Here is a 22,831-nt window from a genome sequence, read left to right as displayed (position 1 = left end):
CCACGCTGGGGAGGGCAGTAGCTTTACGCTGGTCACCAATTCAAAGACACACCCAGAAATAAAGCTTAACCAGCTATCTGGGCATCCCTTTGCCCAGTTAAGTGGACACAAAATTAACTGTCACATGTAAGGTCTTGAAAACCGAGGTGTCTTGGCCTCTGCCCAGATCCGCTGATCAGCATCTCCTGGTCCCAGCATCTCTAAGACTGCCTGCGCAATGCCGGTGTCGAGGCTCTATAGCATGGTGACTGAGAGCTCAGGTCTGGTTCAAATCTCCCTCTGCCATTCTGAGCTGTGTGGCCTTAGGCAAGTGACTGTACCACTCTGAGCTTCATTTTCTCCATCTGGAAAATGGGGATGATGATGATGATGATGATGATGATAATTGGATTGTTGGTAGAATTAAATGAGTTAACACAAGCAAAGCTCTTTGAGCCATGCCTGACACATATGTGAGTGTTAGTATTATTTTCAAGTTTGGAAGCCACTGGCATCATTCATGTATCCAGTCCACCTTGGTGGCTATTTAAGCAGTTAGCAGAGTTTTTTTTTTCTTAAAAATGGTGCAGTGGCCAGGCGCGATGGCTCACGCCTATAATTCCAGCACTCTGGGAGGCCGACATGGGTGGATCATGAGGTCAGGAGATTGAGACCATCCTGGCTAACACAGTGAAACCCTGTCTCTACTAAAAAAAATACAAAAAATTAGCCGGGCATGGTGGTGGGCGCCTGTAGTCCCAGCTACTTGGGAGGCTGAGGCAGGAGAATGGTGTGAACCTGGAAGGCAGAGCTTGCAGTGAGCCGAGATCGGGCCACTGCATTCCAGCCTGGGCGACAGAGCGAGACTCTGTCTCAAAAAAAAGAAAAAAAGCAACGGTGCAGCGGTGGCTACCAATGTTGAATTTTGAGCTGGACCTTAATACCTTAATTACATTCATCAGTGACCCCACAAGGCCTCTGAGCCTGTCCTGATGAATAAAAGAGTTCCGCCCGCTGAGGCCCTGAGTGCAGCCGGGACCCCAGCCTGGACAGTATGTGTGTGTTTGCAGACCAGCAGCCAGTGACGAGGAGCTCGCCAGGCTGAAGAGCAAGCGGGCCCGGGTGGCCCAGATGAAGAGGACCTGGGCAGGGCAGGGGGCTTCTCTGAAGCTCGGCGACCTCATGGTGCTGCTGGGTTAGTGCCCTGCCTGGTGGAGGGTGGCGGGGGGTCTCCCAGGCATGGGATGGATCAGAAAGAGCATGCCCCCTCTTCGTCCCCTAGGTGCCGTGGGAGCCTGTGAGTATGCCGGCTGTACGCCCCAGTTTTGCGAAGCCAACGGGCTGCGGTACAAAGCCATGATGGAGATCCGGCGCCTGCGGGGCCAGCTGACCAGCGCAGGTACGGCCCCGCCCGGCGTATGCTTCTGCACCCGGCAGGCACCCTGACCTGGGCACTTGAAATGTTTAAAAAAGTGATCCATAGAGTCCATGTTTGCACACTTGCTACGCACCAAAATGTTTTTATAACCCTAAATCAATACTTGGGGAGCTTTTCCAGGCACGAGGGAATGTGCACACGAGCAGGGCACTAACAGATTCCAGCTGCCAGCCTGCGCCTTCCCCCACCAGGTCGTCTCTCAATTTCACCTTTTCCCTGGTGAACTCCTGCCGTTTTCCATCACTGCTCTGGCCTGGACTCCCTTCCCTCCCACATGTCCCCCAGACCCTTCTCATGCAGAAGGATGAGGCCTTGCCCTGGACTCCACCTCAGCTCAGCAGCACAAATCCTTCCTGCCACCAACACCCAGGGAAGCTTGAGAGGAAGGAAATGTCCTCCAACATATGGCAAGAGGACCATGCGTAGAGAGGGCAGCCTGGACACTAGGTCTCTTCTGGGCAGGCCACGTTCTTTTATCCAAGGCTAGTGGGGAATTTGCCTTCCATTCAAGGACATCCCAGGGTTTGATGCCAGAATTGATGGCTCTCTTCCAGCCGATCCTTCTCCCAGCGCCAGGTGCATGGTGGTGGCCCTGTCACTGTACTCTGTGTCCCTCTGGCTGTGGCTTTCCAGAACAGCCCCATTCCAGGTGCAGCAGCTCAGAATGGCAGTCAGCCTCCAGATAGCGCTGGTTACAGTGGCTTGGTGACATTAGACCTTTACTGTTGCAAGGAAGAGAAGCCACTGAGTCAGCAGCCCAGGGCGTTTCTCTGCTGCTATCCTCCTGCCATTCGCTGTGCCTTCCATCCTAAGGTCACCTCATGGGCTGAGGAGGTAGTTGGAGGCTTGGTCGCCTCTGCCTTCCAGGCAGGAGAAGGGAAGGACAAGGCCAGGGCACCCGCCGGCTGTCCTTTTCCTGTATTGAACGTTCCCAGGAATTCCAGCCGCAACTTCCTTCTTCACATCATGGACCAGAACTGAGACTGAGGCCACCTGGGTGTCGGGGGAGGGCCGTCTCCTGGCAGAATGCTCTGCTGACCAGGCAGGATATGGGGCTTTGTCCCAAGGGAGAAGGAGGGGATGGGGGACGGCTGCAATCCTGCCTGCTGGAGGCTTTGGGTCCTGCTGGTGGCCTCTGGGGAGTGGCTGAGGCTAGAGCACTGAGCATGGTTGGGACTTTCTAGGAGGTCAGGGCAGAGCTGGCCCCAGGCCTCGCCACCACCATCCTCACTCCTGGTTCTCCCCTCAGTCAATGCCGTGTGCCCAGAGGCTGAGCTCTTCGTGGATCCCAAGATGCGGCCGCCCACCGAGAGCCAGGTGACCTACCTGCGACAGATCGTGACGGCCGGCCTGGGGGACCATCTGGCCCGCAGGGTCCAGAGCGAGGAGCTGCTGGAGGACAAGTGGAGGAACGCCTACAAGGTGGGGCCCCCACCGTCTCCCTGCCCGGGTAGCTTGGGGCACGTTCGGGGCACCTGGTGAGGGGCAGGCAGGCTGGGTCCTCGGGGTCTTGGGGAGGCCTGTCCCCCTCAGTTGTGGGTCCCCACCGAGGAACAAGTGGGGCTTGCAGTAGAATCACATCTGCCTTGGTTAGTTTCTCATTCCCAGCTTTTTTTTTAAATAACAGTTTAATGGAGATAGAATTCACACAGCATTTAAACTCTTCTTGGGTTTTCTGTTTTTCTTAGAAACAGGGTCTCACTCTGTTGCCCAGGATAGAGTGCAGTGGCACAATCATAGCTCACTGGAGCCTCAAATTCCCAGGCGCAAATAACGTTCTTGCCTCAGCCTCCTGAGTAGTTGGGACTAATTTTGTTGTTGTTGTTTTGTTTTTTGAGACAGAGCCTCACTCTGTTGCCCAGATTAGAGTGTAGTGGCGCAAACTCAGCACACTGCAACCTCCACCTCCTGGGTTCCAGCCACTTTCCTGCCTCAGCCTCCCAAGTAGCTGGGATTACAGGCATGTGCCACCACGCCCAGCTAATTTTTGTGTTTTTAGTAGAAAAGGGGTTTCATCATTTTGGCTAGGCTGGTCTCAAACTCTTGGCCTCAAATGATCTGCCTGCCTCAGCCTCCCAAAACGCTGGGCTTACAGGCAGTGTTACCCAGGCTGGTCTTGAACTCCTGGCCTCTAGCAATCCTTCCACCTTGGCCTGCCAAAGTGTTGGGATTACAGATGTGACCCACTGCATCTGGCCTGCATTTAAACCCATTTAAATTGTTCAATTCAGTGGTTTTTAGTATTTTCACAGAGTTTTGCAACCATTAGCATAGTTAACTTTAGAACATTTTTATTACCCAACAAAGAAACCCCACACCTGTAAGCTGTGAGTCCCCAGTTCCCCTTCACCGCCATTTTCATGATCCTGCTTTCCGTCGGTGGATCTGCCTGTACTGGACATTTGGCATGAGTGGAATCTTAACATACATGGCTTTTCGTGTCTGGCCTCTTTCACTTAGTGTGATGCTTTCACGCCCCATCCATGCCATGGCGGGCATGGGTTCCTCCTTTTTTTGGGGGGGGGATAGAGTTTTGCTCTTGTTGCCCAAGCCAGAGTGCAATGGCATGATCTCAGCTCACTGCAACCTCCACCTCCCAGGTTCAAGCAGTTCTCCTGCCTCAGCCTCCCGAGTAGCTGGGATTACAGGTGTGCACCACCACGCCCAGCTAATTTTTTGTATTTTTAGTAGAAATGGGGTTTCACCAACATGGTGAAACCAGCCAGGCTGGTCTCGAACTCTTGACCTCAGATGATCCACCCACCTTGGCCTCCCGAAGTGTTGGATTATAGGCATGAGCCACTGCACCTGGCACTTCCTTCCTTTTCATGGCTAGATCAGACTCCGGTGTGTAGATGGGCCGCGTTTCCTGGCAGATGGAACACTCCCACTTTTGTGGCTGGAGTGGATATTCAGAGTCTCCTGGGTTGAGAGTATGCAGAGACCCTGGGCTTGGGTTCCTTAATGACCACATCACTCTCCATTCTCTGCAGACCCCTCTCCTCGACGACCCTGTCTTCATCCATCCCAGCTCCGTCCTTTTCAAAGAGCTCCCCGAGTTTGTGGTGTACCAGGAAATCGTGGAGACCACCAAGATGTACATGAAAGGTGCTGAGGCCTGGGGACAGCCCCTTGTCCCCCGATGGTGGCTCTGATGGGGGTGTGGCTGGGACTCTGGGGCAGAGGCATGGGAGCCCCTCCCACGGAGGGTGCCGCTGTAACCCCAGCTTCCTCCCCCGGCCCCCAGGCGTCTCTAGCGTGGAGGTCCAGTGGATCCCGGCCCTGCTGCCCTCTTACTGCCAGTTTGACAAGCCCCTGGAGGAGCCAGCCCCTACCTACTGCCCCGAGCGGGGGCGGGTGCTGTGTCACCGAGCCAGCGTGTTCTGTGAGTTGGGTGTCCCAGGCAACCTGAGCCTCCCACAGCCCTGGGCTTCTCGGACGCGTGGCCCTGTCCCCTGCCCCTGGACGTGTGTGTCTTGGGTGGGGCAGGGATGAGACTCAGGCGGTCAGCTACAAGCGGGTCCCTGGCTCACTGACTCCTGCCCTCCAGATCGCGTGGGCTGGCCGCTCCCCGCCATCGAGGTGGATTTTCCAGAGGGCATTGACCGCTACAAGCACTTTGCCCGGTTCCTGCTGGAAGGACAGGTAGGTGGCACAGCGGCTCCAGGCCCTCATCTCAGGTACCGTGGGCGGCAGCAGCCCGGGCCTCACCCCTTCCTGTGGTCTCTCATCAGGTCTTCCGCAAGCTGGCCTCATACCAGAGCTGTCTGCTGTCCAGCCCCAGCACCATGCTGAAGACGTGGGCCAGGTACTGCCTTCAGTGGGAGCCTTGCAGTGGGCAGGAGGGGTCGGAGGCCTGAATGACTTCCCCAGGGCTGCCGGGACAGAGCACCACACACGGAGAGGCTTAAAAGATCCTAAGCGTGTGCTCAGCTGTGAAGGCTGCAGGGCCACACTCTGTGCAGCGGCTTTCGGGGAGGGTCCCTCTTACCTCTGCCGGCCTCCTGGGCTCGTGGCCACATCACTGCAGTCTCTGCCTCCATCTTCATGTGGCCTCTCCCTGTGCTCTCTCCTTATAAGGAACCAGTCATTGGATTCAGGGTCCAGCCTACTCCAGGGTGACCTCTCCTTAACTTAAAAGGTCATTTGCAATGACCCTCTTTCCATATAAGGTCACACGCTGATGTTCTTGGTGGGCATGAATCTGGGGTAGGGGAGACACTGGGCAGCTCCCCGAGAGCTGCCAGGTGTCAGTGGGAGGCATCCTGGCCCTGGGGACTTCCTCCCAGCAGAGCAGACCCCTGCCCCATCCCGCCCACCACCTCTGCTTCAGGGCTCACCCTTGCCCTCCACCTCCTCCTCCTGCTCTCCTCCTGCCTGTGGTCCAGACCCACAGATACCTCCCCCTTCCTGGGACTGGCGGAGCCTGTGGTGCAGGGGCTTGGAGCACTGGAGGCAGACCTGAAGGTGCAGGCAGGTGCCAGGGACTCAAGATGGGGTGTGGGGCACAGCACCTGCTGCTGGGCTGTCAGGAGCAGCGTCAGTCACCCAGCTCACGTTTTCCAGTGCGGCCCTGTCCCAGGCATGTTCTCGGGGCTGGGATACAGACACGGTCTCTGTCCCACAGTGGCGTCGCTCGGCCCCAGAGGGACAGAGCAGGACATGAGTGAGGCCTCGATGGGCTTGGGGTGGAGTGCGACTGGGCTGGTCGGGGAGAGCCTCACTGGGCAGATTCAGAGGAGGCAGGGCTGGAGCTGGGCACAAATCTGGAGGAAGGTTCTAGATGAGACAAGTTGCATGCACAGAGTAGCCTTGGTGGGCAAGGAATGTGGACCAGAGGCAGCCAGGGTGGATGGGAGGAGGTGGGATCTAGAGCCTTCTGTCCCAGGATGATTAGGGGAAGGGGACCCTTTGCCTTCTCTTTTATTTTATTATTATAATTTATTTTTTAGAAGGCCTGTCTAGAGAATTTGGGTTTTTTTGCTTTGGAGTTTTGTTTGTTTGCTTCTTTGTTTGTTTGAGACAGAGTTTTGTTCTTGTTGCCCAGGTTAGAGTGCAATGGCGCAATCTCTGCTCACTGCAGCCTCCACCTCCCGGGTTCAAGTGATTCTCCTGCCTCAGCCTCCTGAGTAGCTGGGATTACGGGTGCCCGCCACCATGCCTGGCAAATACTTTTGGATTTTTAGTAGAGATAGAGTTTCACCATGTTAGCCAAGCTGGTCTCGAACTTCTGGTCTCAGGTGATCCACCTGCCTCAGCCTCCCAAAGTGCTGGGATTACAGGCATGAACCACCACGCCCAGCCAATTTGTTTGTTTTTGAGACAAGGTCTTGCCCAGTCACCCAGGCTGGAGTGCAGTGGTGTAATCATGGCTCACTACAGCCCCCAACTCCCGGGCTCAGGGGATCCTCCTACTTCAGCCTCCTGAGTAACTGGGGCTACAGGTGCATGTCACCATGCCCAGCCAGCTCTTCACCCTCCGGGGTGGGGCTGGTGGGGTGGTGGTGCCTGCCCTGTTTTCAGGCCCCCAGCAGCAGCCGGTCTGTGCCCTGGCTGCCTGCCACCAACCTGCATCCCTGCCCCACAGGCTGCAGCCCCGGACGGAGAGCCTCCTGCGAGCCCTGGTTGCAGAGAAGGCTGACTGCCGTGAAGCCTTGCTGGTCGCTTGGAAGAAAAACCCCAAATGTGAGTTTGACCAGGGCCAAGGGGTGGAAGTGGACGGGATGGGGTCACCGAAGCAGGGGCTTTGTGCTTTGTGCACAGTCAGCCCTGGCTTGGCAGAAGGATCTGGCCCCATAGCTGCTGGCCAGCTTCCTGCCATCTCAGGAGAGTCCCTGGGCCCAGGGTCACCCTGACGCTATCCTCCTTCCCTCCCCTGCAGACCTCCTGGCCGCGTACTGTGAGTGGCTTCCACAGGCCATGCACCCTGATATCGAGAAAGCCTGGCCCCCCACCACTGACCACTGACCGGACACCTGGCTGGAGGGCCGAGGACTGGAGAGCTGGCAGCAGCCTGTCACCCTGCAACCGTCACCGCCTGGCATGGGCTTCATGGCCTGCTCTCAGGAAGTAGGTCAAACCCTGGCAACCCTCGTCCATGAGAACTCGATCCTGTATGAAGCGTGCTGCTGCCCGTGCCATCCGGCCTGGGGGTGACTTTTTGAACTGTTTATTACGTGGTGGATGATGATTTCATCTCACGTGCTGGACGCTGTTCTGTTCAGTGTGCTCTTTGGACTACATTAGTCCCCTGTGGAGCAGCAGGGCTGGAGGTCTCTGCAGTCCCTTCCCCACCCGCCCTACCAGAAGGCCAAGGAGGCACGTGGAAGGCTTATCCTTCCTGCAATTCTTCCCTCTAGAGTCAGGGAGGGCCGCCCAGCCCTGGCCTCACAACCATCCCAGATGTTAGGTGAGCCACTGAGCTCTGCGTTGACCTTGAGGGGCCCAGCTCGGGGCCCCCAGGCTCCATGCCTTCTTGGGAGGGTGGACACCAGCACCTTTCCTGTGTTACGGCTGCAGGGACTGGGCATCTCGTCTGCCTGTGGTCAGCTCTCAGACGGCAGGGAGCGGAGCTGACCTTGGCCGTGCTTGGTCACCACTGCCATGCCGCAGAGGATGGGCCTAGCTAGGCTGGGGCCACAGGACTATTCTGTCGGCCTTGAATAGGGACTGCAGAACCCTCAGTTTGTCTCCCTTGTTCCTCTGTGGCCGAGGTGGGAGGGGAAGGGTGGGGTAGGTCCCCCAGCAAGAGAGACAGGAGCACCCCAGACAGGACCAAGGAGTCGGGAGGCCCCTGCCCTTCTGTCCTCCATGGTGAGGGCGCAGACGTCTCCCCAGAGCCCAGCGCTCGCAGGATGGATTCCGCTCCTGGCTTTGGTTCTGCGGCTTTGGTGGAGACCGTTATGGAATAAAATGTTCCTTGCACCCAGATTATTTTGTGGAATGCACTTGGGGAAGGACACCCAGGTGGCGAGTGTGCTGTCGCGGGACGTGGCCTGGTGGCCGACCTGCCTTCCCAGTACTGCCATCTGCTCTAAGGAGGCCTCTCCTCGCTGGGTTTACTTACCTCCCTGGCTGCTCTCGAAGCCCGAGCAGCTCCCTCTCCCCATCTGCCCCATAGCCGAGAAGGCAGCCCGGCCCTTCTCACTCCAAGTTCCTCCCCAGGAGCCCAGGGCAGGGCCGTGAGCCAGGGCCCTGCAGACACGTTTGCTTAACCCGCCCAGTGATTAAGGAAGACTTGAATTCCTCACTAACATGTAGAATTGAGCTGTTTCCCACTCAAAAGTCCTGACCTCCAGCTTTCCCACCGCACATGGGCTGGCAATTCTGAGATGAAAGCGGAAGCCATCGTTCCCACCGCTGTCTCAGGCGCCGGGGCAGCCTCCTCAGGGACGTCCCTGCCTCCTCATCGCACTCCACAGCCACAGCAAAGCGTCCACAGTTGTAATTAGGTGATGCTTTTTAAAAAAATGTTATGTAATTAACGTACCATAAAATTCACCATTTTAAGGTATACAGTTGCTTTTAGTATATCACAGTTGTGCAACCATTACCATGACCTGATTCCAGAGCATTTTTATAGCCCTAAAAAGATACCCCGTACCCATCAGCAGTCTGCCCCATTTCTCCCAGTTTCCCCAGCTCCAGGCCCCACAAATCTACTTTCTGTCTCTGGATTTGCGCTTTCTGGACATTTATCTCTTTTGTTGCTTTTTTTTTTTTTTTTTTTTTTTTGGTTTTTTGTTTGTTTGTTTTAGAAATATACCATTTTATTACAAAGAGGCTCACAAAAATGAAAATAGTATCTCAAAAAGGAAACTAGACTAGCAACCTCCACCTGCAGAATTAGGAGAAGACGGGGCAGGCAGTGTTTCTTGGCTCACTTGAGGCCAGTGGGAAGGTATGAAAACAGGCTGATGTTACCTTAGGAGCCTGAAAAGAACAGGAAATCCTTGAAGACCCAGCTACCCCTTCTAGAATGTTAAATAAGGGCACCTTTCCAAAGCTATTAAGCAGGCACTTGGCATTTAAGGATTTTGTCTTATGGTTGCATAAAAGTATCCCTTTCACCCAGACCTGGCACCCTTTATGGTTCAAAGTTAAGAACTGGGGAAGAATGGGTGGCACGGCGGCCCCTGGAAGAGCTCACCCAGCACAGCTGCCCTGGGCTCAGGGCCTTGGTTTCTGTCCCTGGGGATATTTATATTTAATAGATTTTTATATAAATACATAGAGAAATAGAAAATATAAAATCTGAGGGGTAGGGGGAGAAAGGTGAGGGACTCAGCAGGAAGCCAGAGCTGGAGAGGTCTGTTCAGGCCAACTTGACCTCCTCCTTGACCCCTTTGGCTTCTGGCTTCTCCTCCTTGGTTTTCTCCTCTTCTGTGACTTCTTTCTTCTCCTCTGGGTCTTTCTCTTTTTCATCCTCTGTTTTGACTCTCTTGGCTTTTTTGAAGTTGGAAGAGTTTTTGGGGCCCCCCCCCCCCCCCCCCCCAGAATCGGAGAACTCTTCCTCACAGGCAGTTCGTTTGTCAGAGGAGCAGATCGAGATGCGCTTGTCAGTGTCGTCTTCGTCCTCATCGCCACTCTCCTCAGGGATTGCGTCCTCAGGAATCGCCTGCATTTGGACCCCAGGTGCATGCGGCAGCATTCTAAGGTTCTCAAACAGTCGCTGTTTGATCTTCTCCGGGTACTCATTGGTGCTCTGGTTAGTCATATTGGAAGGACTGATGTGGAGCTTGAAATCTGGTCCAAAGTATTCAAAGTAGTTGTTGTATGGAAGCTCATTAGGGATCTCCGTATCCAGGGCCACAGCTGTCTCGTATGTCCAGCACTGGGCAACATTACAAATGGTGTAACTACCACCTCCCAGCGTCAGCATAGGCAGGTTAAAGCTCTTGACACGTTCCACACACTTGACGTGCCCTTTGATGGTTAGACTGAAGCAACCTAACCGATCCCCAGATGGGGAGTCTGAGCCACACTGTGAGGCCACCGCGCTAGGCGGGAGCATCTCCATTACTTTGGACATGACTGGCTTGAAAATGGCCTCATAGGACTCGTCATCCATCCTGTCTCGGAGCGGGTAGTTAACAGCATAATACTTGCCTTTGCCAGCCCCGATATCCCGTAGGTCCCCAGTTCCTGGGAAGTACTCTCCATACTTATGAAAGGACACAGTCATGACCCGGTCTGTGGTATAGAAGGCCACTTCCACGCCGTTGCCATGGTGAATATCAATGTCGATATACAGCACCCTCTGCTGATACTTTAGCAGTTCCAGGATGGCCAAGACGAGGTCATTGACGTAACAGAAGCTAGATGCCTCAGACTTCTTTGCATGGTGCAGGCCCCCAGCCCAATTCACAGCGATGTCCGTCTGCTGCTTATTAAGCTTCACAGCACTTGCCACAGAACCACCAGTAGACAACTGAGAGAACTCAAACAGGCCATCGAATACCGGACAGTCCTCACCAATGCTGAATCTCTGCATCTGCTTGCTGTACTCCGACATGTTATCTGGACGGATGGAGCGCAAGAATTTAATGTAGTCATCGCTGTGATGACTGCACACAGCGATGTCATCTCCTCAGCATTGGCTTTGTAAGGGCGATGGATTTCCATTTTTCAGTAGAGACCATAGTTAGGCAGCAAATGAGTCATGCGGATTCGGTGAGGCTTCACTGGGTGGCTTGTCCGTAGTAGTAATTTCCAACATCCCCGTCGTAATAGTAACAGACTTTCCTCCGGGTGCCCTGCTTCTGCGCCATCTTGCTCGCCTCCCATCCCTACCTTCAGTCGGTCCATCCGCCCTCCCGCCCGCTGCTCCACTCCTTGTTTGTTTTTTTGAGACAGAGTCTCACTCTGTTACCAGGCTGGACTGCACTGGGGCAACCTCGGCTCACTGCAACCTCCGCCTCCCGGGTTCAAGCGATTCTCTTGCTTCAGCCTCCCGAGTAGCCGGGACTACAGGCACGTGCCACCACACCCAACTAATTTTTATATTTTAAGTAGAGATGGGGTTTCACCATGTTGGCCAGGATAGTCTTGATCTCTTGACCTCATGATCCACCCGCCTCCGCCTCCCAAAGTGCTGGGATTACAGGGGTGAGCCACCGCGCCTGGTTTGTTGGTTGTTTTTTTGAAAGGATCTTACTCTGTCATACAGGCTGGAGTGCAGTGGTGCGATCCTAGTTCACTGCAGCCTCCATCTCCTGGGTTCAAGTGATCCTTCTGCCTCCCAAATAGCTGGGACTATAGGCACACTCCACCATACTGGGCTACAATTTTCAATAGAGCCAGCTCTTGCTATGTTGCCCAGGCTGGTCTTGAGCTCCTAAAGTACTTCATTCCTTCCTATGCCTGGATAATACCCCAGTGAATGGATAGTCCACATTTTTATTTGTTTCCATCTTTTGGCTAGTGTGAATAGAGCTGCTGTGAACATTTATGTACAGGTTTCTGTGTGGATGTATATTTTCCATTCTCTTGGGTATATACCTTGGAGTAAAAAAACAAAAAACAAGAGCACTATTGCCTGGCCAATGTCATTTAGCTTTTATTTATTTATTTTTTTGAGACGAAGTCTCACTGTGTCACCAAGGCTGGAGTGGATTGGTGTGATCTCAGCTCACTGCAACCTCCGCCTCCAGGGTTCAAGCGATTCTCCTGCCTCAGCCTCCTGAGTTACTGGGATTAAAGGCACGTGCCACCATGCCCAGCTAATTTTTGTAGAGACTATGTTTTTAGAGACAGGGTTTCGCCATGTTGGCCAGGCTGGTCTTGAATGCCTGACATCAGGTGATCCGTCCACCTCTGCCTCCCAAAGTGCTGGGATTACAGGCATGAGCCACTGTGCACAGCTATAGTTTTAGCTTTTACATTTACATCTTATGCTGGGTATGGTGGCTCATGCCTGTAATCCCAACACTTCAGGATGCTAAGGGTGCAGATCATCTGAGGTCAGGAGTTCGAGACCAGCCTGGCCAACATGGTGAAACCCTGTCTCCACTAAAAACACAAAAACTAGCCGGGCAAAGTGGCAGGTGCCTGTAATCCCAGCTACTTGGGAGGCTGAGGCAGAAAGAGGAGATTGCAATGAGCTGAGATCATGCCATTGCACTCCAGCCTGGACAACGAGAGCAAAACTTCGTCTCAAAAAATAAAAATAAAAATAAAAAATGGCCAGGCATGGTGGCTAACCCCTGTGATCCCAGCACTTTGGGGGACCAAGGCAGGTGGATCATTTCAGGTCAGGAGTTCAAGATTAGCTTGACCTACATAGTGAAACCCCATCGCTACTGAAATACAAAAACTAGCCAGGCGTGGTGGTGAGCACCTGTAATCCCAGCTTCTTGGGAGGCTGAGGCAGGAGGAGGAGGTTGCAGTGAGTTGAGATCGTGCCATTGCACTCCAGCCTGGGTGATGAGGGCAAAACTCCATCTCAAAAAAAACAAAAACAACAAAAAAAACTTTCATCCAATTTGAATTAATTTCTGTGTATATGGTGTAAGTCAGGTGGTCAACATTCTTTTGCATGTGGCTCTCCAGTAGTCCCATCGCCATTTGTCAAAGAGGCAGTTCCTTCCCCCACTGAATGGTCTTGCGACCTAAAAGACCCTACTGTCTCTAAAATAGAGACAGTATCTGTCACCCAGGCTGGAGTGCAGTGGCACAATCACTCACTGCAACCTCGACCACCCGGGATCAAGCAATCCTCCCATTTCAGCTGGGACTGAGCTGATGAGCTGGGACTACAAGCACATGCCATCACACTGAGCTCATTTGAAAATTTGTGATAGAAAGGGTTTCACTATATTGCCCCGGCTGGTCTTTTTTGGAGATGAAATCTCGCTCTGTTGCCCAGGCTGGAGTGCAGTGGCACTATCTCGGCTCCTGGGTTCAAGTGATTCTCCTGCCTCAGCCTCCCTAGTAGCTGGGACTACAGGCGCCCACCCCCATGCCCGGCTAATTTTTGGTGGAGATGGGGTTTCACCATGTTGCCCAGGGTGGTCTCAAACTCCTGAGCTCAGGCAGTCCACCTGCCTCAGCCTTCCAAAGTGCTAGGATTACAGGTGTGAGCCATTGCGCCCAGCCCCTGGATGGTCTTGAACTCCTTGGTTCAAGCAATCCTCCTGCGTTGGTCTCCCAAAGTGCGGGACACTGCACCTGGCCTGTCCCATTCTTTTTATCAGCTGCAGAACATTCCACAGTATGTAGCACTACCATTGTTTTTAAAATCAGTCCCAGCAATGGGTACTTCCTAACCTGCTACAATGAGCAAAGCTGTGTTGAGCATCTTCGTAGACGCGTCATTTCATACCTGGATGTATATCTACAAGGCAAATGCCAAGAAGTGGGATTGCCAGGTCGAGAGGCTTGGGGATTCTTCCTTTTGAAAAATGGTTAGATCGCCGGGGCATGGTGGCTTACACCTGTAATGCTAGCATTTTGGGAGGCCCAAGTGGACGGATCATTTGAGGTCAGGGGTTCGAGCCCAGCCTGACCAGCATGGTGAAACCCCATCTCTATTAAAAATGCAAAAATTAGCCAGGCATGGTGGCAGTTGCCTGTAATCCCAGCTACTCAGGAGGCTAAGGCAGATCCAGCCCGGCGACAGAGTGAGACTCCGTCTCAAAAAAAAAAAAAAGAAATGGAAGAACACTTCGGCATGCGAGCACTGCCTTTTTCTTGCTTTCCTGGACAACAAGAGTGAAACTCCATCTCAAAGAAAAAAAGAAAAAAGAAAAATGGTTAGGTTGTCCTCCGTGGAAATTGTGTCCCAGATCAGATCACGTCACCACCCAGCTTTATTTTTTGGTTTTTTGCTTTCTTTTTCTTTTTTTTTTTTTTGAGACAGAGTTTTGCTCTTGTTGCCCAAGCAGGAGTGCAATGACATGATCTCAGCTCACTGCAACCTCCACCTCCCGGGTTCAAGCAATTCTCCTGTCTCAGCCTCCCGAGTAGCTGGGATTACAGGTGAGCACCACCACACCTGGCTAATTTTTTGTATTTTAGTAGAAACAGGGTTTCGCCACGTTAGTCAGGCTGGTCTCAAACTCCTGACCTCAGGTGATATGCCCACCTAGGCCTCCTAAAGTGCTGGGATTACAGGCATGAGCTACCATGCCGGCTACCATCCTGCTTTAAAGCCCTATAAAGAGTCTCCATTACCCAAGAGATCAAGGCCAACTCGAACGTGGCCTCCAAGACTGGATATGCACAAGCACTCCACTCACACCACACCCAAGGGCCAACCTGCCCTCCTTCCACCTTCCCCGAAGCAGCCCTGTTGGCCTTCGCAGGTGCCGTTCCCTCTCCCAGGGTGCTCTGAGCCTAACTCCTGCTCCCTCTGGCTTCTCACCTTCAGAGGCAAGCCCCTCTGGACGCCTCCCCAGGGAGGAGGACGCCTCCCCAGTGATAGCAGATCTTCTGTCTTGCTTACCATCCTGGGTACCCAAAACATGGGAGGGCAAATATTAAAAAGTAAGTTGCAATGAATATTTATAAGAACACTGGAAAAAGCTTTCAAAATTAAACAAGGCCAGGCATGGTGGCTCATGCCTATAATCCCAGCACTTTGGGAGGCCGAGGCAGGTGGATCACTTGAAGCCAGGAGTTCAAGACCAGCCTGGCCAACATGGTGAAACCCTGTCTCTACTAAAAATACAAAAATTAGCCAGTGTGGTGGCAGGCGCCTGTAATCCTAGCTACTTGGGAGGCTGAGGCAGGAGAATCACTTGAAGCTGGGAGACAAGTTGCAGTGAGCCAAGATCAAGCCACTGCTCTCTAGCCTGGGCGACAGAGTGAGATCCTGTCTCAAAAAACAAAGCAAAACAAGCAAAAACAAAGTTAAACAAACATCCCAGAAACTATAAAGGAAAGGGAAGACATTTTACCTTATTGAAATCTTACATTGACATAGTAAATTGTATAAACAAAGTTAGAAGATGAAAGAATAGATGAAAAATACTGCAAAACATGATGAACAGCATCATGCTATTGGATGAGCAATTACAATTTGGTGAGAAAAACACAATGGGGAAAGGCCATGAAGAAATTAGTTGCTACATCTAGGCCGGGTGCGGTGGCTCATTCCTGTAATCCCAGCACTTTGGGAGGCCGAGGCGGGTGGATTACAAGGTCGGACGAGGTCAGGAGTTTGAGACCAGCCAGGCCAACATGGTGAAACCCCATCTCTACTAAAAATGCAAAAATTAGCTGGGCGTGGTGGTGGGCGCCTGCAATCCCAGCTACTTGGGAGGCTGAGGCAGGAAAATCACTTGAAACCAGAAGGCAGAAGCTGCAGTGAGCCGAGATTGTGCCACTGCACTCTAGCCTGGGCAACAAGAGCAAAACTCCATCTCAAAAAAAGCAAAAAACCAAACAAAAACTACATCTAAGGTCGAGTGCAGTGGCTCATACCTGTCATCCCAGCACTTTGGGAGGCCGAGGCAAATAAATCACCTGAGGCCAGGAGTTCGAGACCAACATGGCCAACATGGCGAAACACCATCTCGAATAAAAAAATACAAAAATTAGCCAGGCATAGTGGCACACACTGGTAATACCAGCTACTCGAGGGCCTGAGGGATGAGAATCATTTGAACCCAGGAAGTGAAGGTTGTGGAGATTTGAGATTGTGCCACTGCACTCCAGCCTGGATGACAGAGTGAGATTCCCATCTGGAAAAACAAAAACAAAAACAAAAACAAAAACAAAAAAAAACCTGCATCTGCATGGCTGGTAGATACCTGAAAACATGCACACCCTAGAAAGTGAGCAGGAGAAAAGCAAAGAAATAATTCAGTTCTACTTCCTACCCAACAGATTTGGAAAAATTAGGAATCATGGCCACACCCAATGCTGAAATTATAAGGAAAAGAGCACCTTCACACATTGTTAGAGAATATGTAAGTTGCCACAGCCCTTAGAAAAAATCCAGCAATATTTATTGTTTTTTTTTTAATGTATTTTTTCTGAGACAGAGTCTTGCTCTGTTGCCCAGGCTGGAGTGTGGTGGCGCGATCTCTGCTCACTGCAACCTCTGCCTCCCGAGTTCAAGTGATTCTCCTGCCTCAGCCTCCTGAGTAGCTGGGACTACAAGTGTGTGCCACCACACCCAGCTAATTTTTTGTATTTTTAGTAGAGATGAAGTTTCACCATGTTGGCTAGGCTGGTCTCAAACTCCTGACCTCAGGTGATCTGCCCACCTGGCCCTTCCAAAGTGCTGGGATTACAGGCATAAGCCACCACGCCTGGCGGAAAATCTAGCAATATTTAAAATAAACCAGGCATGGTGGTTTACGCCTGTAATCCCAGCACTTTGGAAGGCTGAGGTGAGAGAATCACTTAAGGTCAGGATTTCCAGAGCAGCCTGGACAACATAGCGGCACCCCTGTCTCTACAAAAAAAAAAAAAAAGAAAAAGAAAGAAAGAAAGAAAATAAAAATGTTTGCTGGAGGCGGTGAAGTATACCTGTAGTCTCAGCTGCTGGGAGGCTGAGGTGGGAGGATCGCTTGAGCCCAGGATTTGGAGGCTGCAGTGAGCTATGATCGCACCACTGCATTCCAGCCTGGGTGACAGAGAAGTACGTTTTGAAAAGTATCCATGCCCTTTGACCCTGCATTGCTCCCTGTGGAAATCTGTCCCATCGAGATACCGGCGCCAGAAGGCAAGGAAAGTGCATGTACCAGATGACTGACTGCAACACTTCAGTGAGAGGAAACAAAATTACCCGAATCGCCAGGAGGAATGGTAATAAAGCATGCTACCCCTGCGTTAGGAAATACTATGCAACCACGTCCAGAATTTGTCCTGAACTCCATCATGCTCGCACCTCCTCTGCCACACCTCTGGAGGAAGTCTCCATCAGCTCTCTGGGCGGTGGCTGCACCTCCTTCCCTGTCTCCCCACATCCACCCACGCCTAGGGCGTATTCTCCGCATGGCAGCCAGAGGGAGCCTTTTCAAACCTGAATCTGGTCCCGTTCCCCTGCGTCAGGCCTTCCAGCGTCTTCGAAGGTAAAGTTCATCCTCATTCACTAAGCTCCGGGGCAGGGCTTTCTTCCTGCCCCTTCAACACAGAGCGCCCTTTCTCCAGCCTCAGGGCCTTGGCACCTGCTGTTTCCTCCGCTCCACGCATTGTTTCTGCAGGGGCCTCCCCTGGCAGCTGATCTAAAGCAGCCGCCACTCATGCACCCCTGAGTGTCCATCTCATCGCTATTCTTGTCTTCATAAAACGTATCGCTACTTGCTTATTGTTAAGTCTCCGGGACTAGACTATGAAGTCCAAGAAGGCCGAGAAAGCTTGCCTGGCCTGTCTTATCCAGGGACACCAGGAAACGTACACTTTACCCGGCACACAGTAGGTGTCAACGCGTGCACAGAACCTGACATGAGGCCCCCAGGAGTTAATGAATGGTCAATTGCAGAACCTTTCTAAGGAACCCAGTGTTTTTCTATCTGTTTGATGAAACAAATAACTGGGAGGGTTCGTTTCAAATGGCATATTGTCGGCCCCGTGGCCGACCTACTGAACGCGGATCTCTGGTGGAGGGGCCCAAGGGATTTGTCATTGGAGCAGGGATGTAAGCTGGCGCAGGCCCTTCCAAGGGAGCTTTCTTCGCAGGAAGGTTGATGGGGGCTCCCGGGGTCCTATTCCCAATTTTCCTTTCTGTGTGACTGTAATTTGCAGGAAAAAGGCAGAAAGAAAATCCTGGAGATGCCGGGGATTGAACCCGGGGCCTCATACATGCAAAGCATGCGCTCTACCACTGAGCTACATCCCCCTTCCTTGCACGTCTTATTTCTGGGAATGGTGATACAGAGCGTGCCCTTCGCTCTGCTAGTTCAGGTGTCTTAGTTTCCGAACGTGCAGTGCCTCCAGCCACTCAAAGGGGCCTCTGCCCGCCCTGGGAAAGCTCTGAGGCCAGGGGGCCCGGCACGGAGCCCGGATTACCCGCAAAGGGTAGGAAGGACAGCGGGAGAACGCTACGGTCTTAGAGACTGAGCTGCAGAAAACCAGATACGGCTTGTCCTCGTTAGTATAGTGGTGAGTATCCCCGCCTGTCACGCGGGAGACCGGGGTTCGATTCCCCGACGGGGAGGCTAACAGAGTTGACGTTTTGAAATACAGAACGGGAAACCCTGTTGGCGATGCTTTACATTGTTCCAAAATGTACTGAGTAGGTATACGAGGATGTGCACGTCCCAGGTGTGCCCGCAACACTGTGAATTAGGGCCCTTTCGAGGATTCTTTGCCCTCCAAGGAGAGCTGGGGGGGAGAAAAAAGGGGGTGCTCAGCAGTGTGCACAATAGGTTCATTTTTATGTCAAAAAATTATAGATATGCACACAAATATGTGAGTATTTTCGTGTTTCTGATTAACATCATGGTAACAACAGCAGCAGCAGCCACCAACAATATACAGTTCTTAACATGTGCAGGGCAGTATTGGTAAGCGCTTTAGTGTTCACGCATTACATCCTCAAGCATCCTACCAACGTGCGGTTTTCTCCACACCAGACTGAGGAAATACAAGCACAGATAGAGGCTCCGTGGCCTGCCCAAAGTCTCATCAGTCACAATCAACTGTAGACATAGGGGGCCTTCGGGGAGAAGGACTCAGGTGGTGGATGGGAGTAACTCTTTGACTTTCCATTTCTGTACCTTTCTGGACTTTCGGAATTCTATTTTTTTCTCCCTTCTTTTTTTCTGTCTTATTCGATTTTTATCAGAATGATACGTAGAATTTTTAAAAGTCAGATATAACCACTTTTGAAAATAAATGCTTATTCTCCGATGTCTCAGAGAAGAATTACCAATTAGACAAAAAGTTTCCTCAGCAAGGCGACTTTTACTTTCTGCAGAAAGGGTGGTGCCGGTCAACAATTCTGCCACGAGCATACACAAAGTAAAAGAGACATAAGAATATTTATTCCTTATGCATGAGGTCCCTATTGCTGTGTTTTGACTTCACTGACTGGAGCCAGACCTCACAATTTAAACTAAAACCCGATTAGCTAACAGTTCAAAACTTTTTAAAATACGTAAAGGCAGTGAGGAACAAAGGAAAAAAGGATGTTGCTTAGAAAGGACTTAGAAAAGTAATAATATTCCTAAGTAAGGGAGGAGTGTAGGCTGCAAGCTGGGACATGCCTGGGTACGTCCAGCACGAATATTTTGACAAAGGTACAAGGACATAGAATATACTACATGCCTGTGAGCATGTTTAACATAGATACTAAAGTCAGAGTGTGCTTATTCTGTTACATTTGCTACCTAAGGCTTAACAGATAGTTATTACTATAAGAAAATTAGTTTTGAGAAAAGATATCAGTAACATTTATGATTTAAAGGGGAAGCTTTGAAGACGAACTCTTGCTTTCTACAATTCCTTCCCTTTAAATTTTTATGATTTTTCCTTTTTAAACTGTTTTAGCATGTTTTGGCTTAATTGTTCTACATGAGCTTTTAAGAGGAGAAGTCTCAGAATAAGGTGGAGGAGAGTTAAGATAGGTTTTAGTCGTTTTGGTAAGAACTGTCATTATTAATTTTGTCATTAGCTTCCAGAGGCATGGTATAATATAACATCTGAGAAGGAGAAGTATACCTAATACAGTAGTAATAGAAGTGAGAATTGAGGTTATAGTTTCCTTCCATTGACCAAACCATCCTCCTAGCCAATTTGAATAGGGTTACTGATTCTAGAATTTCGAGTTAGCTCTTTAGATAAAGCAGTGAGACCTTGTAAGGTTCTGGTTATACTTAGGAGTAGTGTTATCTGGGATGAAGGTTGTAAACAACATTGGGTTTTAACTATAACACAAGCACCACCTTTCTCAGTTAACACTATATTTAAAGCCATTTTATTTTCCTAGACCGTTTTACTAGTGGATCCTAATTGTTCTGCTATTCCGTTAATAGCATCTTTAAGTATAGTTAATAAATTGCTGTTGATAGTAATAAATATAGTTTATCCAATATACATTCTTATTAATTGTTATTTGTGGGAGAAGGGATTTGAACCTCACAGCTATCTGATTTCTACCTTTGAATTTATCTGGTATACCTCGTGGAATGTCAGTTGTATCTAAATAAACATGGGGGTCAAAGGACCTAAAAGAGGCTTCTCTTGTTTTACGATGTCGTGCTTGTTTGTTTGTTTTGTTTTGTTTTGTTTCTGGTTCATGAAATGCCAGGGTAAAAGGGATAGCTAACTGAACTAGAGCACAAGTACCGCTCTAATTATTTGGCAGAATGTCCAGTAAAGGTTCTCACAATACCACCATACACCCACTCCGGGATGAATAAGAAATAGCCATTGTCCATGTTCCAGGACATCAACCTAATTTTTATTTTAAAAGTCAAGGAAACGGCCGGGCTTGGTGGCTCAGGCCTGTAATCCCAGCACTTTGGGAGGCCGAGGCGGGCGGATCACGAGGTCAAGAAATCGAGACCATCCTGGCTAAAAAGGTGAAAGCCCCGTCTCTACTAAAAATACAAAAAATTAGCCAGGCGTGGTAGCGGGCGCCTGTTAGTCCCGGCTACTCGGGAGACTGAGGCAGGAGAATGGCGTGAACCTGGGAGGCGGAGCTTGCAGTGAGCTGCTTTCCGGCCGACGCGTCCTCCCTCAGGCCCTGGCGGGGTCAACATTCCTGCCACGCCTCGCGCTGCTCAATTGCGCCCAGGGGATGACCTTTTTCCTTTGCGCAGAGAAGGGGGCTTGAGAAACCCCAGCTCTGAGCCAGGTGGGATTCATTCATTCATGCATGCATGCATTCATTCATTCAGTCAGTCAATCAGTCAACAAATATTTGTCAAGCCCCTACAACATGCTAGGCACTCTTCTAGGTACTGAGGGACAGAGCGGTGCCCGAGGCAGACGAGGTTCCTGCTCCTCTTGCGTTTGTCATGCTAGCTGGGGAGACAGACAAGGAAAATGATAACGTTAACAATAAATAGTAAGTCCTGGGCCTTGTCGGGAAATATGATCAGAGAAGGCTTCTCGGAGGTCGTGGCCTTGCCAGACGAGAAGGCCACCGCAAGCGGTTCCTATTGAACCTGCCTTCCCAGCGTCGGTGCCAAAGACCCGGGGCGGCAAAACGATCAGGAGGATAAAAGAATGCTCTTCCCACAACGGCTGCCGAAATAGCTCAGTTGGGAGAGCGTTAGACTGAAGATCTAAAGGTCCCTGGTTCGATCCCGGGTTTCGGCAGTTTCGCTTTTCCTTCCTGGAGGGGATAAAAGGAGGTGCATAGACGGATCCGATTCTTTACAATTAACAAAAGGCTTTTACTTTCTATATTTAAGAAAGCCCCGAGCAGTGTCCACGAGGAACCGGAGGGGAAGGGAACTCCCCCGCCAGTCACCCTTTGGGTAAATCAAATAAGGTTTTTCCCGTCTCCACCTTCTTCATGTCTCAAATGCATTTGCTGATGCGTGTTTGTTCATTTTTGCTTTCTGTTTTTTAATATCTGCTTTCTGAACTCTCGTGGCAAAATTAAAGACTGAGCAGGAAACGATCGCCTGAAAATGGCATGAAGTCAAGTCGGACCTGTTGTTTTGTGGGAAACACAAGATATTTAATTCTTTCTAACCTGTTTAGGGAAAGCTACATGTACTTTAAGAAAGTGACTTGAAACCAACCTTTCATGGGCGGTCCTCGTTAGTATAGTGGTAAGTATCCCCGCCTGTCACGCGGGAGACCGGGGTTCGATTCCCCGACGGGGAGGCTTGTCGTATTTTTACCGTTCCTCTGTATTTTTCCTCACTCTTCCTAAGAATAATAAACCCTGCAGGTTAACGGAAATCTGTTTCTGCGGTTGTCTGTGACCTTGCTGCGTGTCACACGGTTACAGAAAAGCAAGAAAAAGGCAATGCTCGCATGCGGAAGTGTTCATCCATTTCTTTCTTTCTTTTTTTTTCTGAGACAGAGTCTCGCTCTGCCGCCAGGCTGGAGTGCAGTGGCGCAGTCTCCTCCTCCTCCGTCTCCTGGGTTCAAGCGATTCTCCTATCTCAGCCTCCCAAGTAGCTGGGATTACAGGCGCGCGCCACCAGGCCCGGCTAATTTTTGTATATTTAGTAGAGATGGGGTTTCACCGTTTTGAAACAGGGGTTTCACGCCTGTAATCCCAGAACTTTGGGAGGCCGAGGTGGGCGGATCAACTGAGGTCGGGAGTTCGAGACAAGACCGACCCACACGGAGAAACCCCATCTCGACTAAAAATACAAAATTAGCTGGGCTTGGTGGCGCATGCCTATAATCCCAGCTACTGGGGAGGCTGAGGCAGGAGAATCGCTTGCACCTGGGAGGTGGAGGTTGCGGTGAGCCAAGATCACGCCATTGCACTCCAGCCTGGGCAACAAGAGCAAAACTCCGTCTCAAAAAAAAAAAAAAAAAAAAAAAAAAAAA

The 22,831-nt window shown here is 51.1% G+C and overlaps 1 protein-coding gene, 4 non-coding genes and 1 pseudogene across 9 annotated transcripts in view; 4 read left to right on the top strand and 2 right to left on the bottom strand.

The window, feature by feature from the left end:
• Window positions 1-8,998, top strand: part of DHX37 (DEAH-box helicase 37) — a 48,646-nt gene extending 39,648 nt beyond the window's left edge. For 2 of the 4 annotated variants that reach the window (XM_023206242.2, XM_023206230.2), the window contains exons 19-27: window positions 1,050-1,174; window positions 1,262-1,378; window positions 2,667-2,839; window positions 4,411-4,525; window positions 4,665-4,802; window positions 4,968-5,062; window positions 5,152-5,225; window positions 7,005-7,102; window positions 7,299-8,998. In XM_023206242.2, coding sequence (XP_023062010.2) covers window positions 1,050-1,174; window positions 1,262-1,378; window positions 2,667-2,839; window positions 4,411-4,525; window positions 4,665-4,802; window positions 4,968-5,062; window positions 5,152-5,225; window positions 7,005-7,102; window positions 7,299-7,384 — 1,021 coding nt within the window. In that variant the 3' untranslated portion in view covers window positions 7,385-8,998. Of the gene's footprint in view, window positions 1-1,049; window positions 1,175-1,261; window positions 1,379-2,352; window positions 2,460-2,666; window positions 2,840-4,410; window positions 4,526-4,664; window positions 4,803-4,967; window positions 5,063-5,151; window positions 5,226-5,805; window positions 5,891-7,004; window positions 7,103-7,298 lie in introns of those variants that run through there. The other 2 variants (XM_023206234.2, XR_002730443.2) reach the window with 2 other exon arrangements.
• A 339-nt stretch (window positions 8,999-9,337) lies between these two features.
• LOC111538737 lies at window positions 9,338-11,214 on the bottom strand (annotated as a pseudogene). Its single transcript, XR_002730445.3, has one exon. The product of XR_002730445.3 is annotated as a histone deacetylase 1 pseudogene (transcript).
• A 6,920-nt stretch (window positions 11,215-18,134) lies between these two features.
• On the bottom strand, window positions 18,135-18,206 carry TRNAA-UGC. Its single transcript has one exon. It is a non-coding gene; the product is annotated as a tRNA-Ala (tRNA).
• Window positions 18,207-18,452: 246 nt separating this feature from the next.
• On the top strand, window positions 18,453-18,524 carry TRNAD-GUC. The gene has a single exon. It is a non-coding gene; the product is annotated as a tRNA-Asp (tRNA).
• A 3,037-nt stretch (window positions 18,525-21,561) lies between these two features.
• Window positions 21,562-21,634, top strand: TRNAF-GAA. The gene has a single exon. It is a non-coding gene; the product is annotated as a tRNA-Phe (tRNA).
• Window positions 21,635-22,078: 444 nt separating this feature from the next.
• TRNAD-GUC lies at window positions 22,079-22,150 on the top strand. The gene has a single exon. It is a non-coding gene; the product is annotated as a tRNA-Asp (tRNA).
• The last annotated feature ends 681 nt before the right edge of the window (window positions 22,151-22,831 follow it).

The sequence above is a fragment of the Piliocolobus tephrosceles genome, chromosome 10, assembly GCF_002776525.5.
Source record: "Piliocolobus tephrosceles isolate RC106 chromosome 10, ASM277652v3, whole genome shotgun sequence".
NCBI lineage: Eukaryota > Metazoa > Chordata > Mammalia > Primates > Cercopithecidae > Piliocolobus > Piliocolobus tephrosceles.
This window is presented reverse-complemented; position numbering and strand designations above follow the sequence as displayed.